At 49.1% G+C, this 25,099-nt stretch overlaps 1 protein-coding gene across 1 annotated transcript in view; it reads right to left on the bottom strand.

Moving 5' to 3' along the window:
- Positions 1-898: 898 nt before the first annotated feature.
- The window catches only part of Col22a1 (collagen type XXII alpha 1 chain), a 266,961-nt gene continuing 242,760 nt past the window's right edge, over positions 899-25,099 (bottom strand). The window contains exons 55-64 of the mRNA XM_012948295.2: positions 24,854-24,907; positions 21,718-21,771; positions 20,127-20,198; positions 18,665-18,700; positions 17,049-17,093; positions 13,411-13,590; positions 10,710-10,776; positions 6,656-6,838; positions 4,698-4,775; positions 899-1,974 (exon numbers count right to left, since the gene is read on the bottom strand). Coding sequence (XP_012803749.2) covers positions 1,787-1,974; positions 4,698-4,775; positions 6,656-6,838; positions 10,710-10,776; positions 13,411-13,590; positions 17,049-17,093; positions 18,665-18,700; positions 20,127-20,198; positions 21,718-21,771; positions 24,854-24,907 — 957 coding nt within the window. The 3' untranslated portion in view covers positions 899-1,786. The remainder of the gene's footprint in view (positions 1,975-4,697; positions 4,776-6,655; positions 6,839-10,709; positions 10,777-13,410; positions 13,591-17,048; positions 17,094-18,664; positions 18,701-20,126; positions 20,199-21,717; positions 21,772-24,853; positions 24,908-25,099) is intronic.

Below are 25,099 nucleotides of genomic sequence, written 5' to 3'. Positions count from 1 at the left end.
TTTGTGCCTTGTGTGGTTAGAGACAATAGGGATGGCAGATGCGGATGAGGGCACAGAGGAGGCTAGCTCCTCTGCACTGGCAGATGTTGCTTCCCCTGGACTTGATGTCCACCCACCCCAGAAACATCTCCAGTGTTATTTGAGCCCCACTGAGATAATACTTTCCTATCTATGCATGCTTCAACCTTGGGATGTTTATAGTCCTGGTTCCAAAATCAATCAGAATTATCTAGATCAGGTAGATTGCAAAGGAAGGGCCTGATGAGCTAATGCTGTGTGAGCGTGTGAGGGGTTGGCTGCTTGGGTGAATGGAAAAATGAATGTCTTCATCAGTCGATCCATCAATCAATCCAACAGCAGGCAGTCAAGCAGAGCACAATGTCAGAAAGAACAACTCTGTCATGTCCCAAGTAAATCATCACTGTGGGCAGGGGACATGCCACTGAAGTTAATGGTCCCACTCTGTAGCATCCCCTGCCACTGTGGTCTTGTATACATAAAGTGCACACGCAATGCAACCTTCCATGATGTAAATCACAGGGCTGTGTCCATGTAGGGTATGGGAGTGTGCTTCTCTGGACTAACTCCTTCCCACTCTCATTTGTCTACCGTGTGGGATGAAGATACAAACTATGCATTGATGTTTCCAGAGGTGACTTACCTAGTGTTAGAGGTACGGTGGAGGCTGGGGGTACTGGAGATGGAAAACGAGGGCTCAGGCATAACTGAGAAGGAAACACATTTATTGAGCACCTGTGTCATGCATTTGCACACACACACACACACACACACACACACACACACACACATCCAACATGATTGTTTACAAAGCCAGAACATGGGAAACACATCCCTCAGGTCTGCCTTGAAGAACCACCCACCATCTGGGAAGGGCATGTGAGTGGCGATAAGAAGACTTTATTTTACAATTCACACAACTGAAGCCAACAAAAGGAACTTAGGAGTCCTGCCCATGGTTTACAAGCAAATTCACACACAGATTCTTCAGCACCAGTATTCTCTTTTGTGGCCCAGACATGACCCCCCACAGTCCCCACAAGGCCATTGTTGATGCCAGTGGGGACATCATTTTGCTTGCACAAGCTTGAAGCACTTGAGAAAGCCCGACTTGATTCTGCTCTTTCCATCAGCAGGGCAGAGCATTCTTCCGCTTGCAAATCACTCCTCCTCCCACTTCCCGTCTCTCTCCTGGGAGGCGCTGAGCATATGAGCATAGGATGGGCTCTACCAGGGCACAGCTGAGGCCAGAGGCTCATCACCGCCATTTTTAAAGCTTCCTCTTTTCTGGGAAAAAGGAAAGTCCATCAAGTGTCTGGTCAGGGCTGCATAGCACCGAGAGTTTCTAGAGAATTGGCAGCCACAGCTCAGCTAGCGCTGACAGAGCCCCTGAGCCAGGATGCCGTCTCCTGCCCACGAAGAAGTTCTCCAAGCTCTTCAGTAGAGGAGGAACTCACAAGTATTAATGTATGGAATAATAACAATTAACAATGGTAATAGCATTAATAACTGACTGGCTGGCAGCATCTGCCGGTGTTTTAATAATTTTGAGGTCTCTCAAGAAAATAAAAGAGGAAGGAAGGAAAGAGGAAGGGGAGAAGGAAGAAATAAAAGATGTGAAAAGAGGGAGAAAAGGGATCAAGGAAGGAAGGAAGGATAAACTAGAGAAAGAGAAGAGAAAGAATTATTTCAAGGCTTCTGGCTTCCCATTGGGCTCTGAGTTCAAGTTTCAGAAATCCATTGCAGTCCTCTGATTTTCCAGAATCTTCTAAGGGCCCTTCACATTACTCGGTCGGGCAGCAAGGCTGGCAAAGTAGGCACACTGGGAGGGGTCACACAGGCCAGGAGGGCCAGGTGGGCCGGGAGGGCCAGGATGTCCAGCTGGTCCTGTCTCCCCTTGAGGTCCTGGACTACCTGGAAGTCCATCTTTAGCATAGCCAGGTTCCCCTGGTTGACCTGGCCCAGGAAGCAAAAGAAATAGAAAGTAGTTCATATCCAAGAGCTGACTCAGTTCTGGCATCAAATGAGTCCTGCACTCCCTGTTTCCCCTTGATAAGAACTGAGGACTCGACACGTCTGGGAGCTGCAGCATGAGTGAGGCAATGGCCCACGCTGGCATCGGGTCACTCAGGGCACCCTTCCTGTCTGAAATAGGACAGGCATCCAGGCATCCCTGAGAGAAACAGGCAGGGGCAGGATGAGGCCAGGTAGGGGACATGCTCGGGACTCTTATCAGGTTAGAATCCTTCTGAGTGGCTCTAGGAGAGGTGTCTTAACTCAGAGAAGGTGCTGACTCCTGATGAGGAATTCTTAGCCCCAGTGTACCTACCCCATAGGTAATTAGTAACAGCCTATAATCCAACGTCCAACTATTCCAGATTTGGCTCTTTTTATTAAAATTGTATCCACATGCTAAGTTTGAATGACATATGTGGATCCTGTTATTCTATCCTATGTAATCTTGGTAAAAAGCAGCATCAAGAATATAAGCAACGAGCATGATTTTGCTGGTGGAGCCTTTGAGAGGTAGTACACTACTGGAGGAGATGTGTTCTTGGGGGTGGGGCATGGGGTGTTTTAGCCCAGACCCACTTGGTACACTGATTCACCCTTTCTTTACTCCTTGCTGATTAGAGATGGTGTCCAGCTGTCTGCTCCTGCCATGGTTTCCCTGCCATGATGAAATGTTCCCTGACACTGTAAATCAGAAAAAAACCTTTTCTTTCCATTGGCTACTCTGGTCACCTTTTCTTTCCCAGCAACAGGAAGGTAACTGCTATAACTGGAATTAAAATAGTGGTCTTTGGAGTAAAATTAAATGGTGGCAGGCACATGAAAGAAATATTGTGGGGATTTTATTCCTTTTTGTATGTGTAGAGATGACAAGTTGTAGACAGCAAAAAAGGAATGGACTGGTAGAAATATAAGGAAACAGCATTGTCATGTTAGAAGCCTTAACGTGGGTTTAAATAATGTCTGTTCAGTAGAGAAATCCATGACCCTTCTCCAAAGAGACTGTTAACTGTGATGGAAAATGTGAGTTTTGAACAGTTTATATTAAATATGTTGCTAAACAAACAAACAAAAAAAAGAATATAAGCAACGAGCAATTATATAGAACGAAACTTAGACTCAGAAAATATCAGTTATAAATAAACTTCCATGCATCCACTTATCAAGCTTTCTAATATCATACATGATGAATCAACCTTCCTTCTTTCCCCTTGAGAAACTTGGTCTAGATGTTGTGGTGCATTCTGGTAAGTGAGGTTTTCCTCTTAGCTGTTAGCAGCTGGGGCTGGGGAGATGGCTCAGGGTAAGAGCACTTGCTGTGCCAACTTGAGGACTTGAGTTTCATCCCCTACACACGCATACAGCCAGGTGTATGCCTGTAACTGTAGCATAAGAGATGTGGAAAAAGGGATCCACCACAGAGGCTCACAGGCCAGCCAGGGTAGCCGAAAAATGGAGTGAGCTTCAGATGCACAAATGAATGCAACACACACACACACACACACACACACACACACACACACGCATGGCACTCCACATTCATACTATAAAGGTCTTAGCACTTGGTCAAATTACCCTTTATAAAATAAATAGAAAGCAAGCCTTGCCCTTTGAACTGTCTTTAGACATTTCATGAATACTGTTCACATGCTGGTGTAGTTACTAATCTACAGTCCTGCCTCCAAGAAGCTCATCTCCTGGCGTGACTTCTGCTGAGCATGGGGGAGGAGGGTCTTCCACACATAGGGCAGTATGGCCCACCGGAAGCCATGTTCCCAGGTATTTCTGGGTTTCAAAAGTGAGAGTTCTGGGCTGGAGAGATGGCTTAGTGGTTAAGCGCTTGCCTGTGAAGCCTAAGGACCCTGGTTTGAGGCTCGGTTCCCCAGGTCCCACGTTAGCCAGATGCCCAAGTGGGTGCACGCGTCTGGAGTTTGTTTGCAGAGGCTGGAAGCCCTGGCGCGCCCATTCTCTCTCTCCCCCTCTATCTGTCTTTCTCTCTGTGTCTGTCGCTCTCAAATAAATAAATAAATAATTTTTTTTTAAAAAGTGAGAGTTCTGACCCAGGATAAATGTACCACCTAGCATGCTTGGACTTTTGAGCCCCATGCCAGTCCCCCAGAAAGCACAGCACCCCTATTTCAGGACATATGGAAAATGTGCACCAATCAAGGTAGTGCAATTAGCATATGTATTGCCTCCCACATTTATTATTTGTGTGTGTGCTGGACCTTCAAAGCCTTTTTTTTTCTAGTTGTCTTAAAGTAGTAAATAAGTCACTGGGAATTTTGTCTCACAAGGTATACCTCACAGACTATAAAAATATCTTGTGAGGGGCTGCAGAGACAGCTTAGCAGTTAAGGAATTTGCCTGCAAAGCCAAAGGATCCTGGTTCAACTCTCCAGGACCCACATAAGCCAGATACACAAGGGGGTGCATGTGTCTGGAGTTCATTTGCAGTGGCTGGGGACACTGGAATTCCCATTCTCTCTCTCTTTCTCTCTCTCAAATAAATTAAGTTAAATTAAATCTCATAAAAATAAAAAATACTATATTGTGAGCAACTTGGGTTCTCCTCAGCTGAGCCTAGGCCCTTATTTCCACCTGGATAGGATCTCTGTCATGTGCCTATTTTCCATGGTAGACACAGCCAGCCCCAAGACTCATACCTGGGATTCCTGGGGGACCCATCTCTCCTCGGAGGCCAACTCCAGGTGTGCCTGGGTCACCTTTGGCTCCTCGTTCACCTGATGAGAAAAACACACATTTTCGGTGGTGAAGACTCAGGATGAGGGTGGGCAGGAGTCCTGACCAAGGGCAAATTGATCCACTCAAACCACACTCCCTTCACACACTTCCCCATCTCCATGCATACACTCATTCAGCACACTCAAGCATGCACTCTGTACTCACACTCAAAATAACCCACATGTGAATGTCAGCACAATCAGCTACTTCCTCCTAAACAGACACTCAAATGCACATCCTTACACATAAGCATCCCTCAAGCATCTACCTACTCAGGTATGCAAGTGTACACGTTCATATATGTAGTAGCAACTACACAGCACAGTAATCTATACATACAAACTCAATGGAAAACACATATGCACATGCCTCCTCTCCCCACGAATCAGCCCCATCCTGCCCTCATGCATGGCTACATTGTCCTTGATCTCAAAGCATTTTCTCTGAACCTTCATGAAGAAAGAACTGGTTTGATAACTGAATGCATTGAGCATGTCAGGCAAGGCAGTGTAGACAGTACTGAGTAAGCTTCAGCTCTCCTTTCAGGAAGACGGAAATCAAATAATATAGAGGAAATAGGACACATGGAATATGAGACAGGGAATGATGATTACTATCCTAGGAATAAAAACTGAAACATGACATGCATTCAGTACAGAGAGATCATTCCCTGGGAAGATACTTAGACTATATTTGAGGTAAAGTTGTACAAATTTGATTAACATCTCTCTCTCAAGTTTTAAAGATAATTTATACTTTTGCCATGTTTTTCCAAATATCTCTCACATGCATTATATAATTTTTAAAACTTATAGTACAAATTCTTCTAGCTCAAAGGATCTTTAGAATACTCACTTTTATTGTCTTGGGTTTTTTTTTTGAGATAGGGTCTCACTCTGGTCCAGGCTGACCTGGAATTAACTATGTAGTCTCTGGGTGGCCTTGAACTCATGGTAATCCTCCTACCTCTGCCTCCCAAGTGCTGGGATTAAAGGCGTGCACCACCACACCCAGCTTACTTTTATTGTCTTAATGGTTATGTTTGGTCAGTATTCTTCTAGAGTTGAATTGTTTTTTAAACGTTTATACTTTCATAAGGATAATTATTTCTTATGAAATAATATGGGCTAAGAGAGATCATGCAAATTTAGCAAGAAGCCTTGCAAGTAGGAGAAATATTGTATGGAATAAATGGATAACTAATTAATGAGCACATAGGTGGTAAAAGAGAAAAAATTTGGGGTCACTTATTTCCCCAGTACCAGGTCATCCAAGAACAACTAAAATTAGACCACAACCCTGAAATCGATCTTGGTTTGGGAAGTCTGGGATCAGGACCTTCCTCTCTGCTCTTCACATCTGCTGGCCTGCTGAGAGTGGACATTCTGACCTGCTGGCCATGATGTTAACTGGCACAGGCTGCCCTCCTGAAGGACAGCCCTCTTACTGTCCAGAGCTCCAGTGTCAACATAGGTCACTCTGCCTGGGGGTCAGTCGGTGGCTATTTTTAAATGCATCTCAACACAGTTTGTCAGATTTTAAAACTGGCATTTAATCTCTATTGCCTGTTATATTCCTCTGCCAGTTCTAAACTGGGTGAGGGAAAAGAAAACATTTGTATCACCCTTGAGACTTGAGCAAATGAAATGGAGAAAAAGAAAGTAGAAGGGATGAATTCAATCTTCCTAGCAGAAGCATAATTTTGCAAAACTGTCAAATATGAAAATCTCAAACATGTAAAAAAATACATGATGCCAAAATTCAGAGTTACCAAGCTGCCAGGGATGAGAACAAAATGAATAATGCATGCTCAGCCAGGCTTGTGCCCCACATCTAAATTTCTCCCCACACGGAGCACTTATTTTCTATATCCACTCACCTTTGGGGCCTATTGGTCCAGAGGGTCCTTCCAGACCCCCCTGTCCAGGTCGACCTGGCTCCCCCATGGGGCCTGACCGGCCCGGAAGCCCATCTTTGCCAGGAGGACCTGGGGGCCCAGGTCTGCCTTGAGAGGACTTAATGTGTGCTGGTGGCATCTGGGCCAGGAGGTAGGCAAGTTTGGCTACAAAGTAGGAAAAACAGAAATTTCATGAAGAATGGATAGAGGATAGAATGGCAGCTCACTGAAAAGCCAGGGACCAATGGGAAAAACACAAATGGTAGTAAAAGCAATATACAGACCAGCATCAGTGCACAGAATAGCACCTACATACACACTTCCTCCTATGCACGACTTAGTAGAATTTCCTGATCCTGCAGTATGGTTGCCTAAGCTGGGACCTTGGAAGCTAATTCCAGCCATGGACACTTGGGCAAGCCACTTGACATCAGGCTTGGTTTTCTTTTATGGAAGACAAAGGATGTAGTAGCCTTGCTACCAGAGTGAAGATGGACTGAGGGAGGTAATTCTAACACAGCAGTGCCCGGCATTTGGAAGGTGCTCAGCAGACGGGGCAGCTACGTAGTCTAGGACCAAACGCAGCAGCTCAGCCAGCATCCACAGTGGCAGAGGTGATGTGGCTAACCGAAGTGGTGGGAGCATCTGCAACCGGACGTGTACCAGGCCCATTCCCACCAGCAGCAGAAGTACCACAGGGAAAGCACTGACCGAAGCAGTAGGGTCAGGAGTACCATCACGGCAGCAGAAATACCAGTAGAACTTTGCAGACGTGAAAGTGGTGTCACGTGTACTTGAGGTGGCAGTGGGGATGCTATGAGCAGCAGTGCTTTGGACAGTGGTCATCCTAGCGAGGCCCTGGCAACGGCAGCATTAGTGCCAGTATCAGTATGGCAGGAGTGAGATGAGCAGCAGCGTTAGTGCTCAGCACTGTTAGCAGGAGGACTGACAGAACCACCCACATTGGCAGCAGTGGTTCCTTTAGCAGTGGTATCAATACTGGCAAGAGCGTAGGCATTGGCAGAGGGGATGATAGCACCAGTATTCGTATTAGCAAATGTGGCAGTGCAGCAGTTTGGGGAGGGCAGAACTGGCAGGAGCGGAAGCATTCGAGTGGCTGTGGGGCGGTAGCAGCGGTGCTGACAGCGTATCAGCATCGTCAGGGGCGCTGTTGTTATCATCAGCAAACGTGGCAGCAGGGCTGATAGCATCAGGGCCAGCCGTGGTCATAGCACTGGCAGCACATCAGCCCTGGCAGGAGTACCAGCGTCGGCAGATGAAGCCGCAGTAGCAGCACTAGGAAGAGGAGGATCCACAGTGGGGTTGGCATCAGGGCCAGCCGTGGGCACAGCAGTGGCAGCCCTGAGAGCATGTCAGCACTGCAGCAGTGTCCTCACAGGCAGCAGTGATGTCCAGGAGCATGTGTACTGATAGCAGGAACAGTGGCCATGCCGTGATGGTCACAATATTGGCAGGGCTGGAATGAACATCAGAGACGGGCTTAGGTCCGCAGCAGCACCCGCACTCTCAGCGTAGGCAATGGCTGCAGCAGCAGCGCTGACGGCTCAGCAAGAGCAGTGGCATCAGCACCAGCAGTGGCGGCCCCATCAGCAGCAGAACTAGGATCACCAGCAATAGTACTGGCAGCCGCACTGCCCATGCCTGAAGTAGCATCTGTCCCAGGGCACACTCATGGCACGCATTAGTATCAGTACTGGCAGCGGTTAACAGCACTAACTTGGCACTGACTGTGGCTGAGGCACTTGAAGGAGGGGAAGTCACAGCAGCACTAACAGTACGTGCAGAGGGACTCCTGGCAGGAGTCGGATTACTGGCTCTGGGAATGGCATTAGCACTGGCAGCCGTAGCAGTACTGATAGTTATGGTAGTGACCACGATGCGTGTATTGGTAGCAGCTGTGGTGGCTTCAGTATTGCTAATAGGGCTGGTACTGCTGCCAGCAGCATCGGCGTGGAGGGCATGGTGGCAGCGTTAGCGCAGGCATCGGCATGCAGTAGGGATAAGGACAGCGGCTCCCATGCCCGTAAGCACAGCAGCGCCGCCGGAGGAGTTTGGCAGCGTTAGCGTTACTCGAGGCGGCGGGGGCAGCAGCAGGAGGAAGGACAACAGCAGTCATAAGCAGTCGACATAACTTTCTCTTGGGGAAATTTGGGGTCTTGAGGGTTGAAGTGGCTTACACTAAACTATTCAATCAACTTTCCCAAATACCAAATTCTTCATCTGAACCTGGAGGCCTGGGTAGCTGGTCATTGGAAGTACTTAGACATCTATAAAACAGGCATTTCAGAAACTATTCAAAACCCGGAGCTCCCGCTTCACACTGCCTCGCCTTCCTGTGGACATCTGTTGGCTACCAAAAGTCATTTTTGTTTGCACAGCCACAGAGAATCATGTCCAAATGCCCATCTTGTTGATGAAGTCATGGGAATTGAGGCCAGCCTTTTGGAGAGACTAAGGCAGAGGCAGGGGCTCACTCCTGCCTGGACGACTGACCGCCTCGCCTCACTGCACAGTGGCAAGGCACCACGAGTCTGTGATGTTTATTTACATCAGTGACCTTGGCAATATGATAAACTTCTTTGGGCCTTGATTTTCTTTTTACTCTTTAATATGCTTCTTCCTGTTTGGAAGAAGGGAGACAGCCCAACAGATGTTCTGCCCAAACCAGTTCAAAGCCAGAGGCAGAGGCTATTTCTACCACTGAGAAACCTAACATGAGATGGAGCTTGGGGCTCTTGATACACGTGTTGTTCATACCTGCCCTGCCCAGTGGAGCTCACGTTCTCTCCAGCCTTGTTTCCTTCCTCCTCTGTCCTCACCTTCCTCATCTACCCACAGGCCAGCCCTTGCTCCCTGCTCCAGGTAGTGTCCTACTGCCCACCTGTTCATGGGCATGGGCACCTGGACTTCAAAGAAGCAAGGAATAGGGCACCTCAGTTGCATCTACAACCTCACACCCAGCATAGAATTTGGGATGTGTAAGATACAAAACAACCAAGGCATGACCCAGTGAATGAAAGCCCCCTTCACTCAGTCCATCTATGCCTGGAAAGTGGGGGCAGGATCTTCTGTCTTTGACCTTCCCAAGTGTCCACTGTAGAGGAAATGGGGTATTGGGTTATTCACAAGAGCTGGGTAAAGCATGGATTCTGTGGCAGGCTGTGAGTTCAGGCCACATACGAGAGTTGCTCAGCATCTCTGATCCTTGCCAACCCCTCTAAACCATGCTGCTTGTCTCATGAGGTCACTGGCAAGCTGCCATGGGCCATGCGTACAAGTGCTGAGATTCCTCTTAACACAGGAAAGTGGTAACTTCTATGGCTGTCCTCATCCTGCCTTCCTGCCCGTAAGCCTAAATGGTACACCAGGCACAGGCTGGACAAGGCTATTTAACAATGCATACAATCCATCAGCATTAAAGGATTTTTAGATGCTTGAAAGCTCTGTGCTCATTCTCCCCTTAGGCTTTTCACTTGTGCTGTTGTTCCAAAGGTCTAGGGTCTCATCCCAGCCTTCAACCCACAGCTCACATGACACTTCTTCCAAGAAGGCTTCCCACTCCCCACTCCTCCCTGCCTTGGGGTTATTTCAGGTGAGTTTATTGATCCTTTCTCAACGCCATCTGCACCAAAGTAAACCACAGTATTCTGGTGCCACTGCAGTCATTGTAATGTTGTCTGTTTACTGGTCTGTCACCTCCTCTGGATTGTGTTCTATGACATCGAGGTCAACCACAGGCCTCTTTACGTCACTGATGAGACAGACAACTGAACGCACAGAAAGTGTTTGCTGCAGTGCTGTTTAGCAGAATATGAGCTCTTTCATGATCACTCCCTGGGGGTAACCTCGCAGAAGGTATGGGCCCACTACAGCTAGCAGGTGGGTCTTGGGAAACCTGGGCTTGACCCTTCCAGGCACCGCTCAACCCTGATCCCTCAGATTTTCTTTCCTCCATGATATTGGCCCAATACCGAAGGTGAAGATGAGGGTCGCTTCAAGGACACCAGCTACTTACTTTCCAGCTGCTTCCCGAGCTCTTCCTGAATGAGCCGCCGCAGGGTGTCCATGGATGGAGGCTCTCCCTAGGAGGGACAGGGGCCAAGAGTGGACTTACTCATCTTCCCAGTGACTCTCGTCACTTAAGGCCTCTCATGCCTCTGGAATCCAAAACACTCTTGTACAATCATATCCTCTTTCCAGTCCCTTCCACATTTACAGCTCCCTCCTCCAATCTCTGTCACATAGACAATATCATGTCTTTGGCATAGAGCCTGGACTCCAGGCTCTTCAAAGCCACTGAATTCCTTCCCTCCAGATCCTTCCAGCTCCATTGCTGACTTTCCTGATACAAGTCACTGTGCCCATAAATACAGCCCCATAATGTCCAGCCCTGGGCCTCGGCAACACAGTCCCCAAAGTCATGTCCACTTCCAGCTATGGGCTACTTCTCCTGTGAAGTCATGAAGCCCATGCTCGGCTTCTTCTCCGTGGGGTCTGTTCTGTCCTGCTCTTGTCCAAACTATCTGTATGTGCAGGTCCCCTTGGCCTACAGGAAGTGGGGAGTTTATCTGTAAGACAAGCAGTGTGCTATCCCCAAGCCCACTCAATGGTAGCAATTCTCAGAGGGATGCATGAAAGTATTTCCTGCATCCTCTCAGGCTCACTCCTTCCTGTCTGACTCCTCTAGGACAGCTCTACCCTCAACAGTGGGGCCCCACTGGGCTCATTTCTAATACTCCAGCTCCCAGTCTGGAATGGATTGCATTTCTTGTTCCCTTGCTTTTCTGGTCAGGGATCTTTGTCATAGTTCCAGTTGTCCCATTGTTCCCTAAAGCACAGAACATGGAGAACTTGGCAAGGTTTTGGGGGGGGGGTGGATGCCAACTGAGTGTTCTTGCTCTCCCTCTTGATGTGGCCAGTAGGAATACTATGGCTGCCTGACCTCCTCCTGGGTGGCACAAACCCAGGCTGACCACAGTCAGCAGAAGGTGACCTAACCTCAGACTATCAGAGCTGGCAGGGACAGGGGTCACCACCCCTGTGCTCAGGAAACAGGCTGGACTCCAGTGGACCATGTGGGCAGCTAAGGAGGAAGATAAGTTTCAATGAGACAGGGAATCACCCACCCATGCTCAGGGAAGATGCAGAACTCCAGAGGGACAGGTGGGGACAGAAGGAGGAGGGGAAGTTATAATGACTGGGCAGTAGCCCAAAGAAGATCTCAATGATTGCCACTTTATACCCAAAGTGTGCCTGTGTTATAAGACTGCGTAAAGTAAGAGGTCATCCTCTAAAATAAGGTTTTTTGTTAAAGTTTTACTTTCTTAATTTAATCTATTGATCTGTCTGTCCGTCTATATATGTCTATATCTATATCTGTCATCTATCTATCTATCTATCTATCTATCTATCTATCTATCTATCTATCTATCTATATATCTATATTATGTACATACATTCATGTGTACAGTGGGGAGGCCTGTGTACCAGTGTGTATACAGGAGGCTGTCAGAAGATAACCTTGGGCAGACCATACCTTCTACCTAACACCTAATTTGAGTGAGGGTCTCATGTTTTCTGCTGAATATTTCCAGCTAGTTGGTCCTCATGCTCCTCAGGGTTCTTCTGCCTTTGTCTCCCATCTCTCCATAGGCAGGCCAGAAGGATAGCTATGTGCTAGCACATTGAGCTTTATGTCCATGGATTCAGGGGTTGGAACACAGGTCAGAACATTGCAGCAAGAACTTTTACCACTGAGTCATCTCAACAGCCCAAAATGTGAATAAAACAAAAAGAACCAAAAAAGGTTGTCAGTCTAACCAAGGCTTTTTTTTTTTATTTCCAGAAAAAATGAGATGCAGAGGGAAGAATGACTACCTAAGGAACAGGGAAGAGCAGCAGCAAAGAATGAACAGTGGACATTGTATAGCCTGAACAACTGAGAGCCTGCTTTTCTACTCATGACTTTGTACAAGGCCCTGGGGAAGGAGGAATCTCTAGCCTAAGGAATGATACCGTGACCTCATCATCCTGCATCTCTAGCCTAAGGAATGATACCTTGACCTCATCATCCTGCATCTCTAGCCTAAGGAATGATACCTTGACCTCATCATCCTGCATCTCTATCCTAAGGCATGATACCCTGACCTCATCATCCTGCATCTCTAGCCTAAGGCATTATACCCTGACCTCACCATCCTGCATCTCTAGCCTAAGGAATGATACCTTGACCTCATCATCCTACATCTCTAGCCTAAAGAATGATACCGTGACCTCATCATCCTGCATCTCTAGCCTAAGGAATGATACCTTGACGCTCATCATCCTGCATCTCTAGCTTAAGGCATGATACCTTGACCTCATCATCCTGCATCTCTAGCCTAAGGAATAATACCGTGACCTCATCATCCTGCATCTATAGCCTAAGGAATGATACCTTGACCTCATCATCCTGCATCTCTAGCTTAAGGCATGATCCCTTGATGCTCATCATCCTGCATCTCTTACATGATGCTCATTGTTCCATCTCATCCTCCAAAAATCTGAACAGCCTTTCACAGGGCAGGGTCGTAGCCATTAAGTCCCTTCTCTGAGCACACAGCCAGTCTCTGCAAGCCTGGGATCTGCACACTGATCCCTGTGAAGGCCACATACTGTGCTGACTTCCCTTCCACCTTCACATAGCCCCATGTTTGAGTTGACCTCAGCATCCTTACTCGTAGTCCTGGAAATCCTGGCTGGCCAGGTGGCCCTGGGGGTCCAGGTGGTCCACTCTCCCCTGGTGGTCCATGAGGACCCATCAAGCCTGTGTGGCCTTTGTGGCCTGGGATTCCAGGGTCCCCAGGCTGGCCCTTTCCACCTGGCGGTCCTTTGTCGCCTTTGCTGCCAGGATCTCCCTAAAGCAAACAAAAGCGTGTCAATAAGTGGGTGTGGGCTGGAAATGACCTGGGCACAAAGGACAGGTGTTACAGCTGCAAGCACCATCCTCTGCCTGCTGGGACCTGGCAAGTGGTGTCTCAGTCCCTTTGTCCTGTGTGTGACTCAGGGGAAAAGGGCCCAGAATCACCCTGTAATAGCAGTCTTGGTTACACAAGGAGGACTTGTGGCTCCAGAGACAGAACTCCACCTACCACCGAGTCTGCAGAGTTCAGGAGGAGAAATGACTTCCCAACCTCATCCCAGCTTGGAAGCTACACTTATGGCTGTCACCCGTGAGTAGTAAAGAGTTTGGTCACTTGTGTACCACAGTACCCCGCTGCTGTCAGTACATGAAGATGTTTACTCAGTACTGTGAAGACTGCCTACCAGACACTACGATTACAAGAAAAGCTCATGGTACAGGCTTATAAAATAATATATATGCACATGGAAATGAATAAAGGCAGGGTCAAATTTACTTGCTACACATACAATATTGTGGGACACTATGTAAGTAGTCAATTATAAAGGATTACAGAGAGATGGTAGTTATACAGCTATTATTGTACACATTGAAAGCAAGAATTTCCAATGGGCCTGGCGGCACTGACCTGGCATCCCACACAACTGGGAGGCTGAGGCAAGAAAATTACAAACTGGAGTCCAGTCTAGGTTACAGAAGAGATTTAAGGCTTGTTTGGGCAGCTTAGTGAAACCCTATCTCAAAATAAAGTCTTTTAAAAGGGTTGGGATATAGCTCAGTTATAAAGTGCTTATCTAGTATTAACAAGGCTGTCTATCTGTAGTATCATAGAGTACATGTGTGTGCACATGCATGCACGTACATGCGTGCGCACGCACACACATACACCCACACACACACACACACACTCACTCACCAGCAGTAGCAATAAAAATTTCCCAGTCTCAGGTTGTACCCCAAGCATGCAGCCCCAGTTATTGCCTAGAAAAAGGCTACTAGGCCTTGGAAACAAAGGTTAGCTACCACCCCACTTCTGAAGTACTTTTGGCCTCTGTCAGCTGGAGAGACCATGAGTGTCTCCCCAGTCCCTCTCCCACACCCATCTCTTGGCTCTAGAAAGTCTGTGAAGTAACTAGAGGATCGTCCCCACAATGCACAGAACCCTTTCCCTTATCACTAAGCCAGCACTTCAAGTGCTAGGAGAATGACGTGGGTTCAGTGCAACCCCAAGGCAAACAGCCCAGTTCTCTCCCTTATATCCCATGGTAAATGGGCATGGACACATGGCAGCTACATTAGTTGTCTCAGAATACAATGGAAGTCCCACTGCTTGGATACAGTAGGGAGAAGGAGGGCTGGGGGAAGAGAGAAGAGAAACCAGAAGCATGTTTAAAGTTTCTAAGGAAGATAGCATAGTCCCGAAACCATCTCCAGTGTGTGCACCAACATGTGGCATGATGGGAACAAAGGTGTGGAGAAGGTATGATCCTTTGGGCTGGAGGGTGGTAAAAGTGAGGGCATATGCATGTTAGAATGTCCCATGTCTGTATGTAGGCTCTCTGGAAAGATAAAGGCAGGTCTACTGGGATGGGACCCCCTAGAGACAGGCTAGGAGACAAGATGAATGTTTATGGGACTTTCATTGTATTTACTCTTATGAAATGTCTGTTGTTTAACCAGGTATATCAGTTACTTTCTCATAGCTGGGACAAAATAGCTGGCACAAGTGAATTGAAGGGTTACTTCCGGTTACAGTTCCAAGTTAGCCTGCCGTGGAGGCAAAGGCACAAGAGCGGAGCCTGAGGCAGAGCTGACCCCATTCTGCCCACGGCGAGGAATCAGAGTGTGAGCGATGGGAGTGCTCAGCCAGCTCGCTCCTTTATACACATCCCAGGACCCCATCCATTCAGTGGTGCTGCCTGCAATTTCTTTCCACCTCAACCAACCTAGCCAAGGTACACCCGCTCAGGCAGGCCGAGAGGCTCTCCTAACCCAGGCCGTCCCTCACGGGTGGTCCCAGGTCCTGTCAAGTTCACAATCAACATAAACCCATCATACCAGGCACCTGGACGTCTTTAAAGAACTTCTAACAATAATCAGCAAAACAATTTTAAAAATTGATTAGCCAAACCTAAGGGATTCAATTCAGTTTTCTCCATCCGACGCCCTTTGGATCTGTCTCAGTGGCTTTGGATTCAGGGTCTATAGAAGTGAAGTCCCTGCTCCTGATGCCACTTGGCTTCCAAGCCTCATCCCACACACAGCCAGACTCTTCTGTTTAATGTTACTGTACCATTTTGTGGTGAGAGAGCTTGTTCTCTGTTTCAAACATGCCCGGGAGGGTGAAGGAACAAGGAGTCGAGGGCTTGGTGGCAAGGTTCTGTGGAACCACTTAGCAGGGGAAAGACAAGCTCCCCAGTCATTGACTGGGGATTGGAGAAGAGCTCCTGTGTGTAGTCTGAACTCCTTGGTGCCCAACCTAAACCTGTGCCTACACTCTAACCGTACTTGTCCCCAGGCCCCCTGACTGATACTCGCATGCACAGGGACCGTCTCAACTATAGCCATAGTCAGGCTGCAACATTCAGGATCCAGCGACCAGGAAACAGAAATGCTCAGCAGTCTGCACTAGAAAGAAGAGAGGGACAGAGAACGGACGGGTGCACCCTTCCTGCTTCCATTCCTCTCCGCAAGCTGCAGAAGGCCTCCAGCGGCCCACCCGTCCAACTTGTGAAGAAAGCCGAGATAAACTCTTCGCTGGACCAAACAAGCAGGGGTGGCGTGGGCGGCGGGGGTGGGGGGCATGTACATGTGCCACAGCATGACAGCTGACCAAACGCAAATCTGTGGGCAAACTACAAACTAGCCAGAGCCCTGAAGGGAGCAGCGGAGAGCCGGTGGCCCCGGGTGGGTGTGAGAATGCCGCCCCCCCCCCCCCCCGCCCTCTCCAGCTCTACCGCAAGAAAAATGACGTTCCCTGTTGGTTTTGGAGAAATGTAAAGGAAGGCTTTCTGAGTGTGGCGCCAAGGCAACTCATTATGGAAAAACCTGTTCCCTTGTCACCTCCAGTGACAAATCTGGCTCTCAGCAAATTGGCACTTAGGGAGGCAGGCAGATTTCGCACGTGCCTTCGCACATGGTGAGGAGGGAGTCCATCAAAGTCTCCCAACACCTGCCTTTGCATTGATAATTATGGTCTTGGTTTATTCTTCAAAATAAAAGCCAAAAAGAAAAGGTGCAACAAAAGCACTGGATACAGTAATATTGTTGGGGGGGATCAAGGAAGCCTACTACGTGTGGGGTTGGAAGTCTTCCAGGGAGGGAAGCCACTGTGGGACCCAGATGTCCAGCAGTGCTGCCCATGAGCAACTACCCTTAGCAATCAGCAGCCCCGCCAGCGCGGGCCAGTCACACTGAGTGACCTCATCCCGCTGCGCGTCCTTCCCCGCTTACCTGGTCGCCTTTGGGTCCCGGCTCTCCAGGCTTCCCAGGAGCACCCTGCAATGAGATAAAGAGATGACATCTTTGCCTTTCTTGGTTCTTCCACACGATTGGATACTGGTGAGAAGGAATTTGGAGAAATAAGGATCCCTAAGAGCTCCCAGCCAATTGACCGAGACATTGCAGCGTCAGGCCAAGTCCTCTCAGTGCTTGTCTCCTGCCCCTGTGCACCTTGGCCAAGGATGACCCGAGCCAGTGGTGGAGCCCCTTTGGCCCCCTCCCCTGCTGCTCTCAGCAGAAACCCGCTCCCCTGGGCACACTCCAGGGTCTTAGAAGAGCCCTAGGTAAGCTCTCACTGCTCAGCCTGCTCAGGCTCACTCTGTGACCTCAGGAGACCTGTGCAAGTGGCCTGCCTCTGCCCGTCACCTTCCCCATGACCATGACATTCTCTCTCCATCCTGCTTCCCACACGGCCTGACCCAGCCTTACATCTACCCTCCAGAAAGCCCTCTCTGCCTACTCAGCGTGGAGAAAAGTAGCCTTTTGCTAGGTCCCTGCGGCCCCAAGGGGCCGTCCACCAGGAAGAAGAAGCATCACACCAGTGGGCACTGCAGGGACACTGGCGTCCTCCCGGCCGCTGATTCTGCCCATCTCTCCACCGGGAATCTCTCAGCCTTCCTTCTTGTCCCCAGCTTCCTGCCACGTTCCCCGCAGAACTTGACCTGAGCCTTCTGGCCAGTGTCTACTGTCCTACACAAGTCACCTTTCCTCTAGCTTTCTCTCCCTGGAAGCGGGGGCGAAGGTGTGCTTGTCTGCCCTGCCCATAGGCAGCAAGCATTTAGAAAGCAGGACCGAAGCTCCTGGATTTCAGAGGCACAGTGCTCCCCCTCCACACCTCACTCTGCACTCAGTAGGTACCCCAAATATAGTCAATGCTGGAGAGATGGCTCTGTTAGTAAAGCGCTATGCCTCACAAACACGTGGGCTCCCATAAAATGCTCAGTGGGGCAGTGCACACCTGTAATCCCAGCGTGGGTGTGGCAGGGCATTCAGGTAGATGGCTGACGCTCACTGGCCGGCCAGTCTAGCATGGCCAGACAGCTCCAGGCCAGTGAGAGATCTCTCTCAGAACATGGTGGAGGCCTGAGGACCATCGCCCAAGGTTTTCCTCTGGCCTCCACCAACACGTGCACCCGCGGCTACACGTCGCCACATATGACCTCACACATGCATGCACACCACACATACACACACTGGGAGGAACAAATACCAACCCCAGAGCTTAACACTGGAGGAACCAGTCCAGCTCATCGTTCTGCAAGTGGACAGAGCCCCCCGTAAGAAAGCACACTGATGTCCGTCCGTCTGAAGCTGACTCAATGAGTCACTTTAGCCCAGAAACACCCAGTGCCTCAGGGGCATGGATAATTTGCGAGAGCTTGTGAACTTAAAACACGGTAACTGTGCACATAAAGCACGAACGTTTTCAACACAATGGCAGCAGAGGGCAGAAGTCGGGGAGGGGCCTGCTGAGCTCAAGGCCTGCGAGCGGCACAGGCCACCAGCCCTGGCACCCACCTGGGGCTCCCGCAGTAAGGGTCACCCAGGAAGTAACTGGGCATACTTGCCTCCTTGCCTGGAGCTCCTGTCTCTCCCGCTTCTCCCTGTGCAAGAGAACACACAGTCAGTGGCTTCGCAACATTGGCCCCAGGGCACGACTTTCTCCAAAGCAGACATTTTGAAGCCATGTTCCGGCCAAAGGCTCAGTGGTCCAGATAGTCTCCCTGAGAACACAGCAGAGGAGGCTGTCGACTCTGCACAACTCCGAGGAAGCAACGAATCTGACAGAGGGCGGGGCGGCACTCCACCACGCAGGCCTCCAGTGTGCCGGATTTACCAGTTGTCTAGCGGGAGGGAAGGGAAGCGAAGGGGAGAAGGGAGCTCTGACCTGCGGGTGACAGGCTGTCACACACTGGGCTCTGAGTTCAAATCTGGGCTCCTTTTACAACCTCTTTATGAAGTTGACTGTGTCTCAGTTTGCTCAGCCCAGAGGTGGGAAGTGCCGCCACGCCAGCACCATGTATATGGTCCCACTAACTTCAAGTACAGCAGTGTTGAAGAATATTGCCAGTGTGGGGCAGAGCTGCACAAATAATCTGTTTTTGTTGTTGGTATTGTTTTCTTCATGAAGATGAAACGAGAGACACCTGGCTGCTCTGTGGAACTCAGACTCCAATGAAGGGATGGAGGAGGCAGTAACTGATGAATATGTCCAGTAGAGACGACTGGAAAGGACCATGCAGAGCAGAACTAGCAGAAGAGGAGTCCTGAGACCACTGGGAGGAGATGGACTTATCGGGACATTGGACAGGGATTGGTCGGGCACGGGGTCGCTTTCCTGGGGGGCATGTCACATACCCCCCTTGTCCATCTTTCAGTGTGAATCATCACAGCCCACAGAACACAGCAGTGACCTCACCATTGATGTAACTGAGCCCTCAGCATTACAGGAATCACCCAGCAGCTTCTCTCTGCACTGAGCAGTCAAGTCGGGGGACCCAGACTAATATGCCAGCAGGAAAAATGCTTACCCCATGGCTCTTAACAATCTACCTACACGTTCAGGCTCTGTGGCCCAAACCTGCCCATCATTACAATGATTGCAAAGTCCTTCAAGTTCTAGGGTCATTATTACCAGTATGACTCACAAAAAACAGTCACAGTCACTCATACTTACACCCTACAGTGGGCTAGGCACCATAAGTCTTTCTATATGGAACATCTCAATGGATCCTCAGAGGTAGATGATGCAGTCACACCATTTGAGTGAGGACACAATCACACACAAAGAGGCTGCTATCGGGTGTCCCTAGGGTCTTGATGTTAGGGGATGGGAGGGTGGGAGTTCCATTTAGATGTGACCTCTCAGCCTTCCACTTTCTCCTAAACTGTGAGGCACTCTGACCCAACACTATGTCTTCATGACCTGGACAACTGAAAATGAAGACACAAGAGGCAGTGGGGGCTGTACTGAAAGTTGGGGTCACAGCTAGAGCCTAGCATCTTGTTCCCATCAAGTTCACTGCTTACCGCAGGCCCACGGGGACCCAAGAAGCCTGGAAGTCCTGGGCTGCCATTTTCTCCCTTGCTTCCCTTCTGACCCTGTGGCAGAAAACAGGTCAAATGTCAACTTCACCAGTGTCAGAAAGCTCACAGCCCCTCTGAGCTCTGAAGTCCTCAGACATCCACCAAACAGAAGATAAGACCCCTTCTCCTGTGATGGGAGAAGGTGAGTCAGTAAGAGACATGGGACCTGTGAGCCTTGATAACATGCGGAGGGCACAGTCTTTCCATTCAAACAGCAGTACAGCATGGGATGGTTACGTAGCAACAATGCCCAGATGTGTACAGTGCCTCCGGGGTCTTCTCTGAGGTGGTTCACTGCTTAGACAAGGTGACCAGAGCTCATGGTGTGGGGGGTACAATCTTTTGGAAAGACCTTTGTAGCTTAATATGGCAGGTGTTCAGAGAGCCCCCACATGTGGGTCAGCTCCTCTGGGGCCAGCTTGTCCCTGGAACGGATCCAGCCTCATGGTCTACTCCTACCTACCCCCTCTGCTCTGCCTCACCAAGCCTGGCCCTCTACACTAGGGCTCCTCTCCTGATGGAGGTCATGAGTATTGCCACGGGGAAGAAACCACTGCCCCTAATGCAATAGGATGCTCTCCCCCAGCGTGACCGAGTGCCTGGATGGTCCTGAACATGTGGGTTTCTGATCACTCTGGCTAGCTCCTCAGTGCCAGCAAGTAGCTGGCAACAACCGGCTGGCACATCATCCCGACCAATTGCTTCTTGTTTGACTCAGCACACTGTCAGGTGTTTATTGAATAGGGCTTTCAATCTAAGCACTAGTGGCCAGGCTTAGAGTTACCTAAACCTAGAACCCCTCAAAAACCCATCATGGCCCATATCTCTCCTCATCAAGTCCTGGATCCCAAATTCTGAATCCTCTGCTTAGTGCCTAGGACTCTCTGGTCTATCATGCCATCCTCTTTTCTTGACCTATTACTGACCCTCAGTTCCTCTGCACTCCCTGTCCCCACCTCTATTTCCTTGCTGCAGCCTCACCTTCTCATCTGAAATGGTCAGAGTTGGCCAGTTTGACCCCATCCTTCCTTTCTTTTAACCACTAACTGCGTATTTTAATGTCTGGTAGTTACAGGTGTCTGTAGTTTAGATAGCAGAGAGCAAGCAATATAATAATATGCATGCTAAACTTTTTAAAAATGTATTTTAAAGTTTTTAAAAAGTTTATTTCTTTGAGAGAAAGAGAGAGGGTGAAAGAGGCAGAGACAGAGAGAGAGGGGGAGAGGATGGGTGTGTCAGGGTCTCTAGCCAGCAAACAAACTCTAGATGCAATTGCCACCTTGTGCATCTGGCTTATGTGGGTCCTGGGGTCTAGAATCTGGTCCTCTGGCTTTTCAGATAAGCTGCTTAACAGTTAAGCCATCTCTCCAGCCCCACACCAAACTTTTAAAGTAGTCTGTTTCTCTAGCTCCTAATCCACTAGTATCATTCAAACCCATGTATCGCCAGGGACAGCGTCCACATAATCTGGGATGTGAGTCCTGTGCCCTTTCAGAGTGTGCCCTGCTGACAGCAGCCATGGAAGAGGGCTTACCGGGGCTCCTGGACGTCCAGGGTCTCCTGGGGATCCTGGTGATCCATTGCTACCCTGGTGGAAGAAACAGAAATGATTTTCCTGCCAGGACAGCATAGGGCAGGGCAGTAAACAGGCCTGGCTGCGTGGAAGAGCTGATCACATGTGCTGTTCTCACTCCGGCCACTGTATCTCTCAGTAAACCACTTCAATTCCCAGACAGCATTCCTCAACTTGTAAAAGGAGCCTGCTTGTGATATTTAATTCATGACACTACTGTGGAACTCAATGAGTCCGTGGGCATGAAGAGGACTTGCTCAGTGATTGGTGCCTGCAGTTCAGGCACAGTAAATAAACCACATTCACCCATCCTGGGATGCACAAAGCGACCATCTAGTGTAACCAGACATGGGGTGGTCACTGAATAAACAAGCCCACTTCATTAGAGACCCACTTAATAGATGAAGACACCATAGGACTCACTGGATGCTCAATGGCTTGTGCAGTCGTGCAGGCAGGGAGTGGAAGCGTCCATTCACTCCAGATTCTGGGACTATCTTGAATCCAACACTCTATAACTTGAGGATTTCTTTGTGTACATGTATGATTTTCACGGATATATCTGACTAACAAGATTCCATGTGGGGGCACAAGCCTTTTATCCTAGCACTCGGGAGGTGCTAACAGGAGAATCTAGACTTCTTCATTATCCCTGTCTACCTAAAACAATCAGATGAAGAGTCCTAATAGAGTAAAAACAGACTCAGAAGGCTGAGGAATACTTGTAGTTGCCCTCTCTCAGGGTCAAAAGAAAATTCCCATTGAGCCTAAAATGCACGGCTGAACTTCCCGAATCTCAGCACTCTCTGTCCACCCAGCCTCCCACTGGGTGCTCTGACTGCCTGGCTTTTCCCCATGATAAGACAAGTCCAAGGCAGTCTGTTCTCTTGGCTCTTAATCCCGAGCATCTACTACGGTGACAGACATGGGGGGTCTCTGCTAGATGAAAGGAGCAAGAATGCCACAGAGATCCACTCTTGCTCATCCTGTAATCACAGGGTGAGAATGAATATCCTGCAACTGGAGAAGCAGGTACTTACAGCTGACCCTGGCCAGGCACTTCTGACGAACCAGACCCTCTTCTAGCTCAATGCTCATAGCTGATGCAAACACAGTGACTATTTTGCAGGGGTAGAAACTGAGGCACAGCAATGTTCAGTAACTCGCCTGACAGGGAAGTAGAGAAGCTGTGCTCTGGGCTCAGGCAGAACTTAGTCCCATGCTATGGAGCAGCGCCCTCCTTAAGGACGTGGCTGATGGGTTAGTGACCGGATGCACATCCTTCACCTTATGTCTATAATGTGCTCAAGGGATGGATCATGGGTATTCAAGGACCTCAGCTTACCAGATCTTCCCAGTAACTGAGGCAAATGGGACACAGAGAAAGCCCAGGCCCCTGACTGGGATGATGACGGAGTGAGGGCTGGAGTGGGAACAGCAAGGAGTGTTTGCGATTGGAAAGCATGCTCCGTCCTCCCAGAGACGCTAGCGCTGCCTCCCTGCACTCCATCCGCCCACCAACCCATCTGTGTCCCTCTAAAAATATTGCTTTAGCTCATCCCTATGGAAATTACATCTTTTCCAACTTCTCCCTCTGGCCCTCCCTCTGTCTGTGAAAAAAGGAGGGCTGAGACAAGGTAGCACCTGATGCCAACACTGCCCCTCGTCCTCGTGGCCACCAGTTTCTTGTGCACTTAGACCTATGGCAGCTGTGGCAGGTTTCTTGCTGGGCCTCAGAGTCAAACCATATGCTGCATTCTTCTTGCAGAAGCTCCTCAGGACCCCAATGCTGTTCAAGAATCGAGGCTGCATCCCTTTTCCAAATGTTCTGTGCGCCAAGCTCCTGCTCTGAGCCTCGCCCTCCAGGATGAGCCTTCTGACAAGGACACCCGGTGCACACAGGTCTAAGGTAGGGCCTGAAGCTGCACACTCCTAAGTCCAAACAGTGGCTCCATAGCTGCCTGGCTGCCCTGTGAGCTTGGGCAAACTGTGAGCATCTCTGGGCTTCCATTTCTCATCTGTAAATACATAAAGTCATAGTGCCTGCCTCACAGCCTTGGGAGGAAAAAAAAAATGAATAAATGGTGTTTCATGCAGTCGCCAGCACTGAAATGGCCGATATTTCTCTAAAGTCTGGGTGGTGAGGTGGCTGTCACATGGATTATGTCCATACTTGTGTGACTATAGATTTCAAAATGAAGAGTTTTAGGTTGTGCATACATTCTCAGTCACCACAGCTATAAATTAAACAACCTATAAATACAGTCACATGCAACAGAGCTGAAACATTCCTATTGTCTAGTGACATCATAGGCATGCTGATGCCACAGTGCAAGACAGCACTCCCAGGTTAGAAGTGACGCTAGGGCAAACAGGCCTATTGCCACAGCAGGCATAGGAAAGGACAGCGCTTACAGTAACGCATGGTACACGACATCTGACAGCTGGACACCGGTCATAAATGTTGCTGGCTTTATGTGTTTACTACAATATACCTCTCATCTTTGTTTTATGGCATACTCCCACTTATTACGAAGTTGACTGAAAAATAGCATGCCGTACTACACCCGCTGATGCCTCCTGCACGTCTCTCCATTGTTCAAATGCATTTCTCTTCACACAGCACTGGACAGCTACCTTCTGTCTTCCCTCGTGCTATCTGGCTATTCTTAGACAAAAGCAGGATAGGCTTAGGTACACGAATTGAAATGGATAATGCTGCAAATATTTACCAACAACTGACTTCTAGCCTCCAGAACCAAGAAGCAAGGTACTGTCTGTTGTGGTGCTCGTTACAGCAGTTGCAGGGAGCTCATGCCTGCACACAGCTTAATCTGTAAAGAATCCAAGTCCGTAAGGACGGCATCCCTCAGGGCCCCTGTGGTCCTGTGAGGAGATCCCATATGCATGGGTGACCCAGAGGCTTGTGTAAGAAGGGCACTCTGGGCTTAGGGCAGGAACTGTTCAGCACTCACTATGACACAAGACATAAATTTTGACAACATAATATTTCTGCACTGGAACAAGCCAAGCAAACATCACCATGGTTACAGCCCTGTTGGCCTATGCAACAAGTTATTCTCAAAGCAAAACTCACCGGTGGGCCCCTGGGTCCTCGGGGACCCTGTGGGCCTGCAGGTCCGGTGTCACCCTGAAAGAAACAGAGCAATATCATATATCACAGACTACATGTGTAGACAGTGCAGGCCCAGATTTCACAAACAAGCCCAAGGACCCACTGGTATGACCAAACGCCTCCTCATGAATCTCCAGTGACTCAAACCACACGCAGAGACACTTGTTCCATAGGACGAAATGCTTGACAGCCCTCATTTGTCATCAT

Source organism: Jaculus jaculus, chromosome 2 (assembly GCF_020740685.1).
Source record: "Jaculus jaculus isolate mJacJac1 chromosome 2, mJacJac1.mat.Y.cur, whole genome shotgun sequence".
Lineage (NCBI taxonomy): Eukaryota > Metazoa > Chordata > Mammalia > Rodentia > Dipodidae > Jaculus > Jaculus jaculus.
The sequence above is the reverse complement of the archived record's forward strand: the minus strand, read 5'-3'. Positions and strand labels throughout refer to the sequence as shown.